The 20,877-nt window shown below is 46.2% G+C and overlaps 3 protein-coding genes across 17 annotated transcripts in view; 2 read left to right on the top strand and 1 right to left on the bottom strand.

Annotated features, from left to right (window-relative positions):
- LOC106746556 overlaps positions 1-9,660 on the top strand; it is a 44,976-nt gene extending 35,316 nt beyond the window's left edge. For 3 of the 13 annotated variants that reach the window (XM_014623262.1, XM_014623267.1, XM_014623261.1), the window contains exons 2-9: positions 3,682-3,954; positions 4,166-4,429; positions 5,072-5,241; positions 5,607-5,678; positions 6,080-6,369; positions 7,358-7,519; positions 7,595-7,705; positions 8,244-8,740. In XM_014623262.1, the coding sequence (XP_014478748.1) occupies positions 3,703-3,954; positions 4,166-4,429; positions 5,072-5,241; positions 5,607-5,678; positions 6,080-6,369; positions 7,358-7,519; positions 7,595-7,705; positions 8,244-8,428 (1,506 nt within the window). In that variant the 5' untranslated portion in view covers positions 3,682-3,702 and the 3' untranslated portion in view covers positions 8,429-8,740. The other 10 variants (XM_014623257.1, XM_014623260.1, XM_014623259.1 and 7 more) reach the window with 9 other exon arrangements.
- On the top strand, positions 8,602-13,987 carry LOC106746526. Its single transcript, XM_014623191.1, has 5 exons — positions 8,602-8,655; positions 9,576-10,054; positions 10,507-10,787; positions 10,879-11,132; positions 11,615-13,987. Exons 1-5 carry the CDS (start codon positions 8,602-8,604, stop codon positions 12,221-12,223), a joined length of 1,677 nt encoding a protein of 558 aa, XP_014478677.1. The 3' UTR covers positions 12,224-13,987.
- A 241-nt stretch (positions 13,988-14,228) lies between these two features.
- On the bottom strand, positions 14,229-18,568 carry LOC106746558. 3 transcript variants are annotated; one of them, XM_014623269.1, is made up of 5 exons: positions 18,498-18,568; positions 16,545-16,772; positions 16,190-16,401; positions 15,693-16,037; positions 14,229-15,189 (listed from the first exon to the last, which is right to left on the bottom strand). In XM_014623269.1, exons 1-5 carry the CDS (start codon positions 18,498-18,500, stop codon positions 14,844-14,846), a joined length of 1,134 nt encoding a protein of 377 aa, XP_014478755.1. In that variant the 5' UTR covers positions 18,501-18,568; the 3' UTR covers positions 14,229-14,843. The 3 variants fall into 3 exon arrangements, with proteins under 3 accessions (XP_014478755.1, XP_014478757.1, XP_014478756.1); XM_014623271.1 differs by lacking the exon at positions 18,498-18,568 and adding an exon at positions 17,334-17,405; XM_014623270.1 differs by lacking the exon at positions 18,498-18,568 and adding an exon at positions 17,106-17,379.
- Between the last annotated feature and the right edge of the window lie 2,309 nt (positions 18,569-20,877).

The following is a 20,877-nucleotide window of genomic DNA, read 5'->3' as shown; positions in this document are numbered from 1 at the left end:
CTTCACCTTTATCTTGATCTTGTAAACGTACTGAAAAATAAGCTTGATCGAACCTTCCTGACAACCAAATACATTTCGGTTGAAGGAAGGAAAATTTTTAGTTCTCACCGATCAAATTTGATTCTTATAATCAGAAATTCGGTTTCCTTTAACCAAGACGCGTTTGGCTGTTCATTGTTAAATAGATTCAACCGAACTTATTTTCAATTTATGTCCATGTACACGTGGACGCGCGCATACGCCCTCTCTCTCTCTCTCTCTCTCTCTCTCTCACAGAGACATTATCTTGGCTCTCTGAATATTTTACTTCTCAATCAAATTTTACAACGCGTGCGCCTGAAATTCCATCTTTACGGTTCACCATAGAACTTCGTATTCCGTCATGTTTATTATTAAAATGTGTGTGTTACACACACACACATAGGCGCATACGTGCTGGGCAACTGCAACATCGCGCAGAGTTTACGTCGGAAGACGCCTTCAAGTTGCATGACGTGTACCTGTCACTGATCCGACCGTAACGCATGCGTATCGTGCAACATAAGAGCATATTGTGCAAGGTTTTGCAATGCTCTCGGGGCTCTCGTGATTCTTCATTCCGAACGAGGTATATCCTTCATTCCTCTCATTCCTCGCGTTATTTGATTATCAATCTCAGTTATACCATGCACATTGTCGAAGCGCGAGATAACGTCGCGGACCAGCCGACAATGTATTCGACTAATGAAATGCGCGTTTCTTCATGATCAGCCAACAATGTGTTCGCACGGAAAAATGAATTCGGCTGGATCTACTTGGTGATGAACGACCGAACGCGTTTTGGTTGAAGGAGACAAAATTTCTAGTTTCTCACAAAGCATATTTGGTTCTTACCCAGGAAACATCAACCATCAGTAACATCGCAACAATGTTATCATTTTCCATTCAACGATATAACTGTTATATATAACGCATATTACATTGTTGAGCGAGAAATTATTAACATTGATGAGTATTGTCACTGTTAATTATTTACTACACAGACAGAAAGTGCCGAATTCAAGTAAATAACTGCTCCAATACTCCTTAGCAATTGTTTATTTGGATTAAGTAAATATCACTTGATCACTTGAGTAAAAATATGCTAAGGAATATTGGACCAATTATTCACTTAAATCTAGCATTTCTTTCATCTCTGTGGATATAACCGGAAATTCTGATTCCTCTGACCAAGACGCGTTTAATTGTCCATTGACAGGTAGATCCAACCGAACTCATTTTTCAGGGCACGTCGAGCAACGCAATTACCCTCGAAATTGAAAATGATCCTCTTCTACCGAGTACCTCTGTTACAAATAACACGACTGAAGCGTGCGTGCATCTATCGTCGCGTGGACTTGATAGAATTTTCCGTGCTACTTCGTGCAAGCTGTCGTGCAAGCCTGTCTGGACGCTTCCGTGCATCGGCGGGTGCGTGCGTGATTTCTATGTTTGCCACGCCGCAATAGTTCTTGCCTGGCTCCTTTGACGCGCCGGTGCGTCGGAAGTACATCGACAGCGATCACGCGATCATCCGGCCGTTTCCATCTGTCGATCATTCAATATTGTCTACCTCGAGTCGCGGACGATTTTCACCACTGTGCGCTCCGCACACATCGGGCTGACCGACCATGGCTGCAACTTCGTGGAGAAGCTTCCAACGTTATCGCACAGCGCTCCGAGCGCGTGCCCGCGAAATCGCTCGCACCGTATGAAGCGAGCTTAAGTCCGCACAATGCGCAGGAACGCCTCGCACGTCGAATGGACCGCACTCTCGCCTGATTTATTTACGGCGATCCACTTATCTATTTATTGGCGGGGCGAGAGAACGAGAGAGAAAGAGGAGACCACTTTGAGAAACGTCCGTTAGTTTCCCGAGAAGCATCCGAAGTATCCGCGGTCCCGAGGGATACCGAGAAAAGTGTGCGCGCCCAGCGCGCCACAGGTGCGCATGACCGTCGAAGAGAGAGCGGCGGACCAGCGCGACCGGACACGCTTCTCTCTTAGATACCGTGCCGCCGGCCGTTTCTCACGGGGGAATCCGCGAAATTCAACATACCGTCGCGATTACATCACCGTCAGATCACGAGAGATATATATACATATATCACACACACATATATATATATATATCTCTCTCTCTCTTTCTCCCTCAGGCAAGTTTGACTTCGACGATCGTACGGTCATGTCGCTGTTCGCCTGTTGCGTCCGTCGGGTGAGTTGTTTATCGACGACGTGCTTATACGCTGAACCGTATAAGCGGTCGCGCTTATATTTTCGGCAATGCGCATGATAATGCGATTTAATTCCCCTGCCACTCGCGTCCGCGGTCAGTTCACCTTTCCGTCTCTCGGGTGATCCGCGAGCACTCGAGAATCCCGCGGGAGAGTCGCGAAATCGGGAAAACGCCAGCGGTCTCTCTCACAGGCCCGCTCTCGATTCCGGGTGTGATTCGCGTGTGTGACGTGAAACCAACATCGAGTGTGATTCATCCGTTTACTTTCGTCTCCGCTCCAACTCGGAGAGCTCGTCGGAAGATACACCGAGATTGTACTCCCCTCCCTCTGCGGACCAAGGAAACCGGAAATCATAATCGCGCGGTCTGTCGGAGACACGCGCAGCACAGTCGAATTCTTTCCGAATTCCTCTCTCCTGCCGAGCCCCCGAACGAACAGGTCTTGTACGTGGAGAAAAAGCGGCTAGATTCGAGCAAATAATTACTCCGACGCTCCTTAGCAAACTTTCACTCGGATTAAGTCAATCTTATTTGGATCAAGTAAACATTTTACTCGGATAATTTACTCGGGAAATATTTCACTTGGATCGAGTAAATATTGTTTGCGCGGTCCGCAGTGAAAATTTACTAAGGAGTATCGGGGCAATTATTTACTGGAATCTAACACTTCTTTCCTGTATATACTCGAGAAGAATCTCGAAGTTCGGCGGTGAAAGGTGCGAAAGGGGTGCATCCACGGGGAGTTCGAAACGATCAATTTCGCAAGCGCGTTACCGTCCTCGTGTCTCTCTTGCGTGGAAATGAAAATTACCACGACCATCTGTCGGTAAGCCTGTCAATAACGAACAATATTGACAATTGTTTAACAATACAAGACAGTCCGAGTCGCCTTCGCTCACCCCTGTCGTTCAGGTGAACAGAATCGGTAAATAGAAAAATGAAGTAAACTGGCCGTCACAGGCTTCGGTATACGTGTGTGTGTGTGTGTGTGTGTGTTTGCGCGTGTGCCCACGAAGAGAGTGAACGTCAAGCCGCTCGCTAGGGTGAACAGATACATTTTACGCTACTTAACGGATTTCATGCCCAAGGGTCAAAGCGACCGGCGTCCTTGCTGTAATCAGCGGGGGGGCTGTATTAATAGCACGGCGAATCACTGTTTTGCAAATTCTCCTTAGAATCGATCCCGTAGCCTTTGACGGCGAGTCGCCGCAACAACAAAGCGCAAAATCGTCGAACGTCGCGACAATTGTCGAGTCAAAGATGGACTCGCCGTCGGTTTCTCTTCCCATTCGATCCCCTCGACGCCCTCATGTTCGGCCGCATCTCGCGATGCGCACAAGTCTCCGCAAGTCTCCTCTGCGTCCTCGATGCGTCTTTGCGTTTTATGAGATGGAAATGAACCGGCGATTTTCGTCGTTGTCTTGCAGAACAATCGGCGCGCGGACGAAATGAGTCAGGAGGCGCTGATAAAGGAGCCGCCGGAAATCTCGTGGGAGAACACACTGGGCTCACCCGACGGCGTGCCCTTCGACGACGACACGAAGGAGCTGCTGAAGAGATGCCTGGACATTTCCGTGCCCCCGCCGACCAACCTGTCGGAGTTAATGAAGCGGAGCGACGCGTTTCCTGTGAAGTTCCCGATCAGCACCATGACGTGCGCCGCCCTGAAGACCAGGGGGACCAGCCCGGAGGTCATTGAGGTTTGTACAAATTAGCAACAGCGCTCCCGGTCACGGTCTAAGCGACGGTTTAAGTTACGACTCGGTTTGGTTGAGCATTCAGGACGAGTCGAGCGAAAGTTTTCGAAGGAGGATCGCCGTAGTTCGCACGATTTCACTTGCGACCGTCGTGTGCCGATCTTCGTCGATACCAATTTTCACGTCTTCTTTGACGATTTTTTCCTTTTTTTAGCTGAACGCTAATTCGGTGTATCCTCTGATACACGAGGCGATGTTGCCCCTGATCGCACGATGGCTGAAGCATAAGCGATTATACGGCAGTTCAGTCGAGAAGCATTTCTACAGGGACCTGAGTCTCATCCAGTTCATCCATCGGCTATTGGACAAGAGGGCGGTCGTTTTCTACGGCTCGGAGGATCGATGGAAGTTAGCCGACAACAAGACCGGCGTCGACGGGTGGGAGAGCGTCGGTACAGATCGCGAGAAGGAACCGTTGGTGAGTAACAATAAACCTCTCGATCGACTCGATACTCCGCAAAACAGCTACGTAAGAATCGCACTGGTCAACACTGGGAAATTGTATCGTAGATTTGAGCCGTTGGTTTTAGTTCAATCAAGAATATTAAGTCAAAACAAACTTCGACTTGTGCGTATTCGAATTCACCGAATTTAATTTTTCCTCGATAAATTTACAGCATATCCTGAAGTAGGAGAATATATTCTTCCTTTGAGCGTGTGGCGGTGAGCCTTTTTCAAATTCGTAATGAACATATTCGAGACCATTATCGAGAAAACATTTTCCGTTGAGAATAATTTTAACTTAAAAGAAGGAAAGTAAACCGGAACAATCGCTTTTCTCAGCGGTGGAATGATATTTTTCTCTATGCACGAGCGCGTGTGAAAACTTTGCAGGCACAATTATATTATGAATTACGAGACGGATTTAATTCCCCGTTAACCGTTGTCCGACGACGCTCAACGTCAGAATTGAATTCTCTTTCGTGCGCGCGCGCGCGCGCGTGATACTTCGGGACGAAATTTGAAGTCGAAGCACAGCCGCGATGGGAGTATGTACGCTCTTCGCCGGGCGACGGCTCGCGATATCTCAATAAACGTCCCCCGTAATTTGAACAAACAGGTCCTAACGAAATGCCTGAGCTACGACGAGGTCAAATTATCGGCGATGATGGTGGTGTCGTCTCACACGGAGTTCATAAACGACGGCGCGCGAAAGAACAGAGGCGTCGTGAGCAGTGACCCAGACGCCGTCCAACCTCGAGGGGTTATTATGGGTGTCGTAGGCACAAGGTTTTATGCATNCCCGCCCGCTTCAGGAATATTTTTACACGTGCGAACTGTGACGTTCCGGTGGCGTCACGGCATGCGTGTTCTATTTCTGTCTCCTTCGCGTGCAACTCCGTGTTTGCAAGGAGAGAAGGAGAAAGAGAGAGAGAGAGAAAGATTTTCGAAGTGACCATGAAGTGACCGTATCAAGTATCGTTGAAATGTTTCAGTAGAGATACTTTTATTTCGTTCTACGTCCCGTTAGTACGACCAATGTTTCCCCTAAAAGAGACCTTCACGAAAATCAGACGTATATTGCGTGTTACTGCAGATAAGAAAATACGCAACAATACACCTTGCCTTGACCTTTTATCTATATATATGCGTAGATTTGAAAAGGCCCGAGTTATGGAGTACCAAGATATCCTTATCACATCATTGCAGAATACCGTGGATAACGGGTAAGCACTTAATTGTTGTTGTTGTTATTATTATTATTATTATGTTAGGGCGCAAGTCTGTAGAACCGACGTTTGCTCGAGAGGGAGAAATTGGGAGAAACCGCTCGAATTTCGCTCTTGAGACACGTTGGTATCGATTGACGAAAGATGTGTATACTCTTGTGTATCCTTGCTGACGCGAGGATTCTATAAATTCGCGTTTACGAGAACGAAAGGAAGAGAAAACGGGATCCCGTCTGTGCGGAGGCGGGTGGTAAATACATACTGAAACTTGATGAATAGCGGTCTCGGAAGTTAATCCACGTTATAATGTACGCCCCTCGAGTTTTTCTTCCTTTTTCTCTTTTCTTCACGCGACGTGCGAATGAAATTTCTTGAGAGGATTAATCTGTGCGAGACAGGTACGGGCCAGTAGTGAAAGGCGGCACGGCCGAGGAAAAACGCGGTTTACTTGTTTTATGGGCCAAGTTTTACGGCGAGGATTACCATTTGCTGTACGAGGAGGTCGTGAAACGTATCAAGGCGAAAGACAATAGGCGTTACCTGTCGTTGGCCAGCCAAACGGTCTTCGATATCGAGAACTACATGAAGCGCACCCTGCTCTCCGTCGAAATAATTCTGCTCGAGGCGAACACCCGCGCCGAGAAGCAAAACACCACTGCTTTCCTGCACGTAGTCGGTTTCGGCCTGGGTTAGTGCGACCTCTTCCGTAAAATGTTAAATCGTACAAACAAAAGGCGGGCATACATACACACGTGGGACGTTCGCAACGTAAGCGCGCGCGATAACGCTCGTGATGTTTTAGCGCGGCGTTATTTACAGTGGCAGTGACCGGCAGAAACTGAGCCTCTACGTGGTGCGTCTACGTGCCACGAGGTGGTAAATTTCTGTCTAACGTCGCCATTAACCAGTAATGTTGCGCTCACTTCTCCTAGATAATGGCTAGATAAACGAGTTAGCTGACGGTTGAACAAACGAAGTTATAATAACGAGATGAAGGATCGTAACTCGGAAGCCGAATCAAGTATCAAAAAGTCATAATTGCTCGCCGGGCGGTAATGCGACGCTCGCTTCTGCTTTTTTCACATTTTCGTGGAATAACGCACTTTCGATTTCGATTTGCTCATTTTTTGATGGTCAGTGGCGGGTATACACACGGAAAAAAAAGATTAGCTCCTTTGTTACAGCAGCAATTAAAATTGCTTACGCTGCACAAGTTTCGGGTATTCATATGTTATAATTAATTTAGTTACTGCAGCTAATTTTTTATTTCCGTGTGATAGCTAAATTATATATTTTAGAATAGACAGCACTGTCTGGCTTCATCATATTTGATACGTAATAAGAAAATCATACGGCTAGATCGTAAAAACGATTTTACATTTTATATGAATAATCAGTCAGTAAAACGAGATGAAAAATTTCATCCAGCCCGTATTAGTTAGCTACTAGCTTTGACTGAAGCCGTTAGATGCATTTATACTCGGGGATACGCGTATTTAATATCTAAGTGCGAAGAAACTGCGATACAAGACCGATGAACGTATCCTAATTTGCTAATTCGTTGACATTAATAATACATGCGACTTCTCTCCAATTTGATATCGATTATTTATTAAAATTATCTCCCTCATGTTCTCCTGAGAATATTAACTAAATTAAGTGACGACCATTCGCAGGTGTCTGGAGAGTAATTCGGGATCAAGAAGTCTACTTTCTGAAAACATTCGAGATCGCAATTAAAAAAATGAACAAGAAGCTCAAGTACGTTTCCGACATTATGTTCGCTTATTTCCAGCAACAGAAGTGCGGCGGCGCAGGAAACGGCGATTATCTTGGCGGTTAGTGAATAATCGACATGTGATGATATATGCGTGGTGCTCTTCTTGAATGTATAATGATGATACTATTTGCAGACATCAAGATTCATTTCGCCTTGAGGGAGCCGCACAGCAGACTGTTCCGTGCTAACGACGCGAACAAACTACTCGTCGTGACTTACGCCTGGGACGGAAACTCGCTGCCAGGTTTGAACATTGATTTTTAATTATATCGCATCCTTTATATTTTTATTTATTTAGGTATTCACTTATTTATCACGTTAGTATTAATGTTAATATTACAGATAAAGTATATATTAAAAAGTCGTGAACATTTTTTGAGATACATTTTTTTAATTTTATCCAAGTAAACGAAATTTTTTAAATGATAATAAAACATAAGAATTATGTTTAATAATAGTAAAATACGAGAAGCAGCGGAAATAAAATTGATTGAAAGGTTAATAAGATATAAGAAATTGGTTTACTAATAATAAAATATAGAAAGCAGCAGAAATAATATTTATTAAAAAGACGTGGAAATTTTTTTGTACAATGTTTTTTTTTAATTTTTCTTAGAAGAATAAAATTTTTTAATTAATACTAGGGTATACAATTTTTTTTAGTAATAATGAAATATAAGAAGCAGCGGAGATGACATTTTTCTCAATTTCTCATCTTGCGTGTATGAAATGTGATGTTTTTTTGATACTTGTACGTGAGACAGCTATTACTCTTTCTGCAGGAAATGAATTCTGGAATGGTTTTCTGGAGTCCAGTGGCGACCCAGCGGCGGCATGTAGCAGCCAAGTAGCCGAGCTGCACAATTCCAAGATCAATCCACGCGCGTGCGGCGCCAGCTTGCACGTCGCATCTGCGGCGCATGGAATTCTGCACATATCGGATTATGCAAAGCTTCACCTTACTTAGGTAATACCAGTTACCCCGATGCACCTCCTTATCGACTCTAACCTCCCTTGCTGGGCGAAGTATGGTTCTATGTATCTTCCTGATCGGTTAATTTCTTAGTTATTCGCTCGAATTCCTTGTATTCTCTGCGTTTAAATAAATATATTACCTCCACTATACAATGTATCTCCACTATGACCGAAAGCATGAAGAGCACTTCCTTTATCATCGAATTTGGTGTAGCGACAGTAGAGCATCGATAGCATGTTGCATATTTTATCAGTAGATACTCTATATCGAAGAAATTGAACTCGAGAGAAAATACAATTTATTAAATGTTTTAACCTCTCTCTTAATCCTGCTCTCCTTATCCCTTTGTGTAGTAAAAATATAACTTTGATTATTGATAACTAAATTTATTTATTTATTTATTTATTTATAAGAAAATAACTTTGGTTATTAAAATGAGGACGCACCGATATCACGTAAAAGTACGGAATATCCTTCTTCTATAAATATAATGTAAAAACTTCGATGAATTTTTACAAGAGATTACGAAAATAATATTTTATAAATGTTTTTAAACCGTTACTTTATACTAAAACATTCCTAAATATTAATATCATAGTGTAGAAATATTATTTTTAATGTTCGGACCAAATATTGTTAACAATAACGTCGCATACAACGTTAAGAATTACACGTTTGAAAACGTTACATGTTACAAAATGTCATTTTAATAACGTTAAGTTACTGATTTCTTGCTTATTAGGTACTTCAATACTCCTTAGCAAATTTTTGCTTGAATCACATCATATTCGCTTGATCGAAGTAAAATATTTCCCAAGTAAATTATCCAAGTGAAATATATTCACGTGATCCAAGTGAAATTTACTCAGTTCGAGTGAAAATTTTTCTGAGAATTATCGGAGTAATTACTCGAGCCTAACACTTTTCTATTTTCCTATGTACTTTCTCGAGAGAAGTGTGAGAAGAGAAAATAATGTTGGAATAAAACGCGCGAAAACGACGAGCTAGCCTCCGGCAAAGTTCCTCCTTCGAAGCACCCGCCCGAAGGATTCCCGAACACGTGCACGAGCTCCTAAGCGTCCATCACCCCCGAGCAATCGGTGCCTCTCAATGAACGTTGTGTTCGCTGGCGCTGCAGGACAGGGTTAGCCCGGCGGGCAACAGCGGGCTTCGACGACCATCCCGATCACCGCGCAGTCAGCGTAGCCGCAGCGCGGACGTGGACTGCCTGAAGAAGTACACGGAGCGTCGCGTGGAGGAGCGCCGGCACACGGAGATCAGCGACGTCGGCAAGCTGGACATCTCGAAGTGGACGCCGCTGCCGAGAAACTTGCCGCGCGGCCAGCAAACCAGCCCCGGCAGCAGCAAGAGACTGTCACGGGACGAGCGAGATATCGCGGAGGACGAGCCGGATGTCGAGAGGTGGCCAGCCAAGCCGAACGTCTCGGAGGATCATCGGCCCTCCGTCGTCAGGATCGAGCCTGAGCTCCTCGTGCCGCGCCCGCCCGGCTCCAGGAGTCACAGCGCCGACGTGACCGCCCTGAGGGGCCACGACAAGCGCAGCATCGAGCAGCGGAGGCACACGGACTGCAGCGACCCGCGCACCATCGCCACGAGGTTGGCCGCGCCTACTTTTCCCACGTCCGAAAGCGAGAATTGCCGTGAGCGGAGCTTGTCGTTGAGATTAGGCGGGATTGATCGCGATGTAGTCGTTTCATGGTCTGCGACGGATGTCTGCGATGGGTGTCTCGTCTTCCCTACGTATAATCCCGTTTCTCTTCTCTGCGTTCTCGCGTTCTCAGTCATCAGTCGCCTCGTCTCCTCGCGGCTCTGACTGGAACTAGTCGTCTTTTCACGTTATCACGCGTCCAACTCGTGTTCAAGTAACCCAGACGTTGATCGTAGGGAAGAGCTGTAATAACCGAGAGTAATCATTGATGCTCGACAGTGTGCTCTTATCGAGCGCTCGAGATTGCTATCTCATACGTGTTTATCTTATGCGTGTTCACACGAAGTGTGTCGTGAAATCGTCGGGCGCGCAGTTGCGACGGGCCTTTCTTCTTCTCCAGGTGGGTGCCGCAGATCAACGGCGGCAAATTTCGCCGTGAGTCGTCGCCGCTCGCGAGAGTCGACTGCGAGGTAACGAAGGTCTCGGCCAATCGGTGGATGACCTTCGCGAAAAACCCGTCCCCCGACCCCGTGCCGAAGGTGAGTCCCGAGAGCAGAGGTTCCATCATGGAGCGCAGCAAGAAGGACGAGGGACCGTGCAAGGACTCGGATAACTCCAAGTGGCAGCCGCCGAGGAAGTTCTCGCCGGTGAAGGGCGAGAAGGGACAGTTGCAAAAGCAAGGTAAGAGCTTCTCTCTCCCTCCTCTTTCTCTCTCTTTCTCTCATCTTCTCGCGCTTTAATCGGATATCATACCGTAACATTAAATGTCCAGACGAGCTGGACATAAGCAGAGACCGTTCCTCGAGCTGCGTCGAAGCTAACGACCGGACGAACAAGCTCAATCAACGTATGCGGGACCTGTACGATTTCAAGACGGAGAACGAGTGGCCGAAGAGGGCCGGCAGTTCCCAGCGGGAAAACGTGTGGATCAGCAAGAGTAGCAGCGAGGAGGAGAGGACCAACTATCAGCCGGTCCGCCGGAACAGCCAGGACCTGGAGTTCAACGACAGGATGAGCGGATTCAAGGTACCCACGATCGGCGTTGAAAGCTACACGGAGAAAAAGAAATTAGTATCCACTCGTATTCTCATGTATAAGCAAGAATATAATCATATATGAGAAGATGAAATTTGCTCTTGAGCAATATAAAAATATATTCATGTTATTACAAGAACAATTTTCATGAAATGAGAAGAAAAAAATATGGAGTACAGAAAGAATGATATCTCCAGACTAAAGATTGCACTAGTTTGGAGATATATCGTTTCGTCCGCCCGATATTGATCCTCTTCGATTCATAGAAATGAATTCTCGAACAAGAATCTGATACTTTCGGCGGAACTATTTTACGAGCGTAACGCAGAATTTCCTCGTGTATATAAGAGCAAGTTTCATTTTCACACATAAGTTCGCGGATTCCTGCTTGCATACGAAAATATGCGTCTCGAATCTGTACTAATTTTGTTTTTCTTCGTGCGTTCCGGTTCTCACGATCGTTCTCCTCGAAGTCCAAGGCCGAGCGCGAAGAGGAGAGACGAAGACCGAAGGACAACTGCAACGCGGCCGGCGACGTGTTCATGGATGAACACGAGGAGCGTCTGCGAAAGTTCACCGACAAGCTGCGCTACAGCGAGGACCGCGGCGCGGAACGGCCGCGAGGTCGCGAACGGCGCACCTACTCGGACGACTACGACGAGAAGGCCCGGCGGGAGTCTCGTATGTCTCGCCAGCTCATGGAGCCGCTGAAGAGGGACCGGCTCGAGACGCCTGCCAAGCGGGTGGAGAACAAAGAGAACAAACGGAACTCGGACGTGAGCGCGAGGTCGCGCGAGGGCCGCGTCAGCTACGTCGAGGTGGACCTCCCGAAGCGGGAGACGCGCGTCAGCGACGTCAGCTACGCCAGCGTAAACTTCAGCAAGCGCGGCAGCGTGGAGTGCAAGAGCACCCGGCAGATCCTCGAGGCGCCGCCGCGGAGGGCCTTCAGCCAGAGCGACGAGCGACCCGCCACCCCGGTGCCGCCGATCGAGTGGAACGACGAGCGTTTCGTCCCCAAGAAACTGCCGTCCGAACGGCAGCAGAAGAGGGACAGCACCAGGTACAAGGTGTACCTGACGTAGGGAACGCTCTCGAGGGCGGGCGTCTCGCGAAACGATCGACGCCGTTGTCGCCTATTTTCGGAGTAGTCCCCCTCGACGAAATGAAAATACATTATCCGGCTTACACGGGTGGCTGGAAGATGGTGCGAAGTGGAGTCGTTGCGGCGGAGGCCGATCGGAGGATCGGTCGGACACTTTTGTGTCGGTGTGTTGATTCAACGAGGTAGGAAGCTCGTACATCCTCGCGGTTAGGATTAACTTATCCTGCTTGAAAAGGCCGATAGAAGATGATAGAGATAGATTCGTATCTTGTGATGTTTCATCATAACCCGTCGTGCTTCGATCCAACTCATATTCAGAAATTCGACAGATTCTCATTCCTTCAACAGTCACGTCTTGCTTTCGAATCGACATTCTGCGAATACGACTTCAAAATTATGTTCGGCACATCTGAAAACCCTTAATTACACTTTACACTCAGTGATAAACTCACTTAGGTGTCTTAATATACGCAAAATATTTCATGACGAGAAAATGCATTTTCGCGGCAGTGAACGCAAAATCCAAGATGACCAGAATTCATTGGCAGTCAAGGGGTTTAAATAACTAAAATCTCATCTAAATGTATGTCTCTCTATATTACATGTTGATCTGTCTAACCCAATTAAAGAATTACAATTCGATATCTATATGAATCTACTTTAATTGAAAAGATTTCTATTTTTTCCTATAAATAATATGTTATAGAAATGCAATTTCTCTCTTATTTCATCGTTTAAAATTACAATGTGAGATTTAATTTTTAAAAATATATAATTTTTTTATCGATAAACAAGTAACTTGAACGGTAGGTTATATGTAGGATATAAGAAGAAAAAGAAAATTTATCGAAATGTATCAGATAACAAATCTCTCTCTTTCTCTTAAATTTAAGAACCAAAAACACGATTCGATTATATTGACATTTTACTCATGCAATTCTATTGGATTTTTTAAGCAGGGTAGATCCGATTCCCGCTGCATATACGCGCACGTCAATCATTCGCATTTATTTTGAGAACATTTTATGAGAAACGAAGAGAGAATTCGGAACACTTATGAATATTTCGTGTCCTCAGCTTTCTTCTTTCGCTGTTGAATTTGGTATTTATATCTTGTGATGTGTTTATCGTGTAAAATATAACGAGATACGCAGACGTTGGTTACAATTTGTTTTTAGTTGCCGTGACAATTACGGTAATATGTTTGTATGTGCCAGTCGGATTATTAAGTTTCTTCAGTTATCAAGTATTTAATATCCACTGGAAGCCAGGATATAGCCGTAAGACGAGACTGGAGCCTCCTACCTTACAAACACGAGTGGGGATATATTGATCTCTTCCCGCGAATGAAAAAAAAAAAAACAAAAGAACAATCGTTTCGCTCACTATAGTGGTAAGTGCCAAATACGTATGTCAAATTCGATGTGCTGCGATATCCGATGTCAATTCTGTGTTGGACGGTGTCTGTCATTTTTATCAGAGCGAGGACTAGTGTCGAATCTTGAATTTTTACGAAGGCTGAACGTGTAACGAATGTAAACGATTCTCGAGGAGTACACGATGGAATTGTTGTCTCTTGATAACTGTTAAGCATTCAGGTGTTTGCTGTGTTCACCGTAGAATAAACGCGATAAACGGATGGATGTATGAATAAAGGAAACCAAAAAAATTCGATATATTCTGTTATATACAAGATCTACAATAAACTCGGCAACCAACCGGACACGGGGAGCCTGACACGTGATTACATTTGTAAGGGGTTTACAATGAACCATGTAACTGGGAGTTTCCTATCCGTGTTTATCATGTCACACTATTTCCGAGCGTGCAACTGCGATGCAATTCAGATATATTGTACAAACGATGTAACGCAACGTAAGTAATAAAATAATCTTTGAAGAACGTCCCATCGGTCGCGCTTATCGTTCGCCAGAACCAATCGGATGTCCTTCTGACCGCATCAGCTTCTTCAGCTCCGTTTGGAGATCATCTTTCTCCTCTCCGATGCGATATATCTCCCGATATAGAGAATACATTTTTTTCACACATTTTAATACCCGACTTAATATACCTATTAATGTGTAACGCTCCGGAGGATCCAGGATTAGAACACTTCAATGTACACGAATGAAGAATTAATGAATATAGGCTGAGATCACTTTCGAATCTTTTTGTACGAAACTATTTGAACTTAAATGTCCACCGAATGAGAGAACTGTTCGCGACATATCGATATCCTTGCAAAAAATAGATTCCTCTTTGTGACAAGAGTGGATTTTTTATTTCATCGATACTCAAGCGGTGTTGTGTGAAATACATAGAATTAGACGCTTAGGCGGCGTGACAACAAACTCGTGAATTGAAAAAAATGTCATTGGAGCAAACTCGAGTAATCATAAATGAAACATCCGACTCATTATTAATCGAAGATCACTGTCGAGCGGATTATCCGATTTTACGTCTTTATCTCTCCCTTTCTCTTTTTCCCATATGACACCAATTATTGTCGAATACAGCATGAAAGAAATATTTACACGATGCGCTCTTAAGAAAGCAAAATCACGACGACTGCTCGCGTCGCGCACAGGATGTTCCCTCTTTCACTTGCGGTCTACGCCACACAGATCGCCGCGGAATCCGGAGCCCGAGTCCTTTACAAAAGTGACCTTTACCCTTTTCCTCACCGGCACACTGTGAGCGGGTAGTGGCGGGGCTCGGCAATCCCTCGAAGCTCCCTGCTCCTCCTCTTCCCGCTCGATCTTGAACCTCTTCTGGCCGCAGTTCGATCCGCTCGATCCCACACCGTTCGTAACGGGCGCGCTTCCGGTCAATGACGAGGAGCTTCCGTTAGGCGCCATGCTGGTGCCCGACGAAACCTGCGGTGATTTCGGGAAACCCGAGGTCCGTCCGCTCACCGGAGAACGTATGAGATTTCCGTTGCCGTTGCTGCAAACGAAGGCGGCGCCGTGATAATTCCGCGGAACTCTCGCTAATTCGTTGTATTTCAAATCAGTCCTCGGTAACTTCAACTGTATTGTGCGAAACGATATTTTACAACGAAAGTTCAGGTATGTCGGCGGAAAAACGAATTAATTCAAAGGTATTTCGATTTACAGAACAACCTGATCCTTGTCTCGCGTGGTTCAGTGACAGAGGATAGAGAATCAGCGCGAGATCTAAAGTGATGTAAAAAGTTCCAAAATCACATTACAAAATAACATCGTCAAATAAATTACTTATCTCTGACTCGTCGTTTCAATTTTCGCAAAGAGAAGAAGAAAGCTTGACGCAAGATTTCAATGTGAAACTTCAACGAAAAGTCTAACGATGTTAATAACCCAATCAAACGCGCTTGCGAGCAGAATTTGCGAATCGTACGCGGTGATCGATTCCTTCTAACTCGGCTATTCCTCCTTCTTCTTTGCAGAAGTGAGTTCGACGTGATTCACCTGTGAAAGCTGCCTTGGCTAACGACGACGGCAGGTGTGACGCAGCGTTTTCCCGCGGCGGAAACGCTGAGCCCGGTCGGCGCGATCATCAGCAAGTTGCTGCCGTTTTTCTCGCACGTCACGTGCTGCGAGCTGTGCCTCTGCGCGGTGTAATTGACGCGAAAGACGTGCGGGCCGTCGGGATTCTGCTTCTCCTGCTTCAGGTACGCCACCGTTGACTTCGTGTGATACGCCGCTGAATTCTGTCCGCTCAAGTGGGACTCGCACTTGATCCGCACATCCTGCACCCCGTTGCGGTCTTGACTCTTCTGCCACTCGAGAACGCTGCTCAGTAGCGATATGTACCTGCGAAAAATCAATTCTGTCAACATAATCGTTCACCGGCTGTTTCAGGCGTCAACGAGCGTTATTTTTCAGCGGGTATTATCACAATTCGTTCATCGATATCTGTCTTAGCGTTTATCATCGAACAACTGATATTACGTTACTTCGCTTACTTTATCGCCATCCGCAGTATCTCGTTTTTCGACAGTTTCTTGTCCGGCGGATGCGTCGGCACTAATTTTCGCAGCTCGGCGAAGGCGCCGCTCACGTTCTGCTGCCTCCATCGTTCGCGACTGTTCGTGAACAGTTTCCTTACCCCCAAGTTACCGACGCGAGGCGGCGGCGATCCCAAATGGCCACTGCCGGAGGGTGAGATGCCGTCTAGCTACGTGAATGATCGCGAATTTCATTAAGACCGCTCTCTAACTCGGCGAGCACGGTGCAAACAAACGGGAAACATCGTGCGAAATCGCAAATTGCACGTGTGGAGAACAATTCCGCTCCCGCTGAGAAATGTCCTTCACTCACGGAGCTGGGACGGTCCCGTCTTCTTTTGCTCTGCTCTTCCTCTTCGTCAGTGTCGTGCGAGTAAAACTCGTCGGAAAGCGTGGCTTCTTCCTCAGTGTCCCTCGACGTCCCGGGAGAATCGCCGGCTTCCTCCGGCAGCTCTCCTTCGCCGGACAGCAGCGACTCCGCCGGGGAGCCATTCTCGGTCTCCGCGGTTCCGACGCTGCAGCCGCTGTACGTCAACATCGGCTGTAACAACGATGGATGGAATATTTTTTACTAAGCGTCATTGCAAATCCAAGCGCGTTATCGTCACAGTAAGTATACAATTTGGCCGAAACTCTTCTTACACAACGTATTAATTCGATACTCATTAATTTAACGTTTGAATGAATAAAGTTTAAATATTTAATTTAAATATTAAATGAACGCATTAATTTAACATTTTATCACACATTTAACGCATTAAACGGTATTATCACGCTTTAAAACGTATCAATTCAATACGTTCAAACATGTCGATCGAACGTATCAACTTTCAGGACGTCGCACGAATAATCCTCCCTGAACCGCTATTATCACCTGGCTATAATTTAACGGTGAGAATTCATCGTTTGTCCTGAAACCGTCCCCTCGTGCTTCACACGTCAATTCACGCGTTATTCGTAAATAAACAAAGAGACTGTTTTTCTGCAGCTTTCTCGAAATTTACAAACTCGCCAGCGAACGAGTTCAAATCGTGAGTTTGAGCGCGGAAATTCACGACGGTTTCCCGAACGAATGACTAATTATCGGTGGGAAATATGTTACATTAAACGGGATTGATGAGACTGGTAACAAAACAAGCCTGTCGAATGGATCTTGCTCGGACGATCCAGGATATAATTAGCCCACATAGCGCCGCCAGGAAATTGATAATGCCGCTGTCTTCAATTGTCCCTGACATTCAACAGATATGCCATGCGGTTTATCTTTATGTCGGCATTAGTCACGCACGCATTTGCTGTCGCTTTGTGTGTTTTATCTATACGAAAAAAAAAGAAAGAAAAAAAAGAAAGAAACCGTTTCCGTTTTCACACTCGCCTCTTCGCCCAGCAATAATTTCACACACTGGCGTCCTTCTCAATTCGCTCAATGTCGTAACGCTGCTCTCTCGATTCGACCCTGTATTCAACGAATGCGTTAGCTGAAAGAGATACGAATTTTATCGAGAGACGAAGCCGGCCCTTTCGCTGCACGAAATCACCGACACTATACAGCACGACACCGACGACACGCACCTTTCGAAAATTGTCGGGAAATTAAGTCGTACGGAAATATTCGTATCCTTCTCTCTAACGAGAAGGAAAATATACGAGATTTCACTTTCTTTTACTTGAAATAATTTCACGCGTAATGAACAAGCGCACTGAAGAAAGGATTTGGCAGCAATTGTCAAGATTTGGTTAAATAGTTGCTAAGCTGTTTGGTTACGGCTACCCGATCATTTTACATAATACCATATACTGTACTGTAGTATACACTGTACTATACACAGTAAATGATACTGAATGATTTGGTTGCAATAACAAAGTAATTCAATCAAACCGAGTCTCAATCATAATCGTAACCAAATCCTTTTCTCCGTGTGATCGAAAAACGAGACGCGATTTCTCGTCTTTGTCCGTCCAACTCGCAACTCCAATATCGCGGTCTTTAGCGGGAATCAATGCGATTGCTCGATTTCACGATCACACGATCGGAATGTGGAATCTCGGGCGGATCGCGGACGGCGTTAAACTTTCCGCACTTAGGCGACACGACCACTGTTCGAAGGGCGAAATTTTCGCGATCGCACCGAAGCCCGCGCGCACAACCGGTGCGACTACATTGCGAAGCACAGGCACACACGCATACACATGCACACGCACACACCTAACGAGAGGATTGACGGGGGTAGTTTGACGCGATCGCACGAAACGATCGGGGGCTCACCATGTCGGTCGGCCGCGAGAAGTGCCGCCGCGCGATTAAACGACAGATCGGCGATCACTCGGGCCAGCTCGCATCGCGATTGTCATGTGTAGAGTGAGCAGCAATGTTGAGAGAGCCGATCTGACTAAGTGGAAAGGTCCAGGGTAACCCCCCGGGGTAAATGAATTTCACGAGGGCGGAGCGCAGGCTTATGGGTGGAGCTCGTCTCAGGTCCGTCCCATTTGGTACACCATCCAGCATCCCTCTATCGACGTTCCTCTCGCGCGGATCACATCTTCATGCATCCCATGTGAAAACGCGAGTGTCCGCCGGCTTCGTCATGCAACGATCGATCCTCGGATCCCACGCCTCAATTGAGAGAAAGAGAGAGAGAGAGAGAGAGAGGAATCTTGCGAGCATATGCGCGGACGTCGTGAACGCGTAGACGCTAATCCGACTTCCGAGAGTCGCGAGACTCGCGCGAAAGTTAAGTATCCAAGGAGTTAATAATTACTTGCTTTGCAGCTGACGTTTCTGCGATCCCGTGCGCGGTACAAACATTTTGCGCGACTGAAAACGGCCCACCGAAATTCCGCGTTAATTTAACACGGGGAATGCGCCAATTTAACGTTACACCTGTGGACCTTTCAACGCATTCCCCGTGTTAAGATAACACATAACTTCAGCGGGCTGTTTTTAACACAGAATTGCTCATTGTGTGTGGATCCGAAACATTGATTAATGTTTAAGACATAACGCGAGTGACGCGGGTTTTACGAGGATGCGCAGGGGAGGATATGCGAAATGTTTGAAAGTATATTAACATAAAAATATTTGAACACTGTTACTTGGAAAAAATTCAGAAATGCTTGAACACCTGAAATTGTAACGGTAAACTTTGAAAATTGAATTAATCGTGCGTTTCAGATTTCATCATTAAATTAATAATGACGTATTTACGTGTAAATATCGCTTGTATCCCAGAAAATTTCAAACTGGACCAGTTGGAAGGCCGAATATATCGGTGTGTAAAGTTCATTCCCCGCCATTGAATCACAGTCGATTTTCGTATCCATGATGGATCGGTGGGCGATGTAAAAAAGCTCGCCCGCGATACGACGGGGCACGCGTTCGCGATCGAGGGTAACGCACGTGACCTTTGTGCGCCTTTTATTCATAGATTAAGGTGCCGATATGCATTTAGAGAAGTGTGGCATTAGCGACATTAAACAGTTTCGAAAGCGTCTCGCACGCGCGCGCGCGCGCGCGGCCACGATCTTTTCATACGCGTCAAATAATTTCCACACACGTTGCACAGTGTGGAGATGCGCGGGATGAAAACTCAGCCGACGGCAATCATTAATATTTACGAATTTCGTGGATTCCGCTCGGGATTCGGCCGGGACGACGCGGAGCCCAGCTGCGGAATTTCGCCCGTTATCTCACGCGTACGCACATATGCATACATGTGAACACACGCGAAGGAAACTGAATCTCCACTCCCTCTTCCTGCTTCGACTCGTTACCATGTGTTTCAAAAGATGCTTCCTGCGAAGAGCAAATGCGTGTCAAGTCGTGCTATATCTTATCACCAGCCTGTTATTCAGCTATTGTCGTCGCGGATGAAGCGATTTCACGCTCGCTCGTGATAAGTCGCGACGAATAATTTTTGGGGAAGCGGCAACGAAACACCGTTTCTGCACGGGGGAGGAAATCGTCGCGTATTTTTTAACGTAACTACGAACGATGCGAATTTGGCACGTCAATCGGGAAAAACATGACGAATTCTCTCTCTCTCTCTTTCTTTTTTTGAGTAATTTGAATTTTATAGACAACAACCGCTCGTCGACGCGTGTCGCATCGATTTCCCCCGCGTCACCGGCGTGTACACACACCGTGCTCAGCAACGAGACAGAACCAGCTCCCACGCAGATCGGCTCGTAATGGCGCTCGAATGAACACCGGCCGCGATACGATCGTCTAATCGGCCTGCGACGATGACACCCCCGGCGCATCCTGCTGGAAAATCCGCGGCACCCTCCCGAGGTGTCACAATAAAACAAGCTGTGGCCGGTGGCCACTTGACGACAGGGGGTATAGCCGCTCTCTCACCCTTAATGTATACTAAGCAGGGGCTGCGTGCCTTTTTTTTTCCTCTTCTTCCATACTCTCCTCGGATCTCGCGGGGACTCGGTCGGCTAATCGAAAGTTGATTGTTTGGGAAAAAGTCGTCGTGAGTGCATCACCGCCGTTTCACATTCGCGCGTCTCCACGCTGTGATACAATTGCGCAATACGTTCGATGATCAATCTCGAGGGTAAATTTCTCTTCGTACACGTACATTTAATGATTTAACGGAGAAAAACGCCGAAGCTGACGTGGGTACGGTAAATCGACACAC

Source organism: Dinoponera quadriceps, unplaced genomic scaffold (assembly GCF_001313825.1).
Source record: "Dinoponera quadriceps isolate SergipeBrazil2010 unplaced genomic scaffold, ASM131382v1 scaffold1573, whole genome shotgun sequence".
Classification (NCBI taxonomy): Eukaryota; Metazoa; Arthropoda; class Insecta; order Hymenoptera; family Formicidae; genus Dinoponera; species Dinoponera quadriceps.
This window is presented reverse-complemented; position numbering and strand designations above follow the sequence as displayed.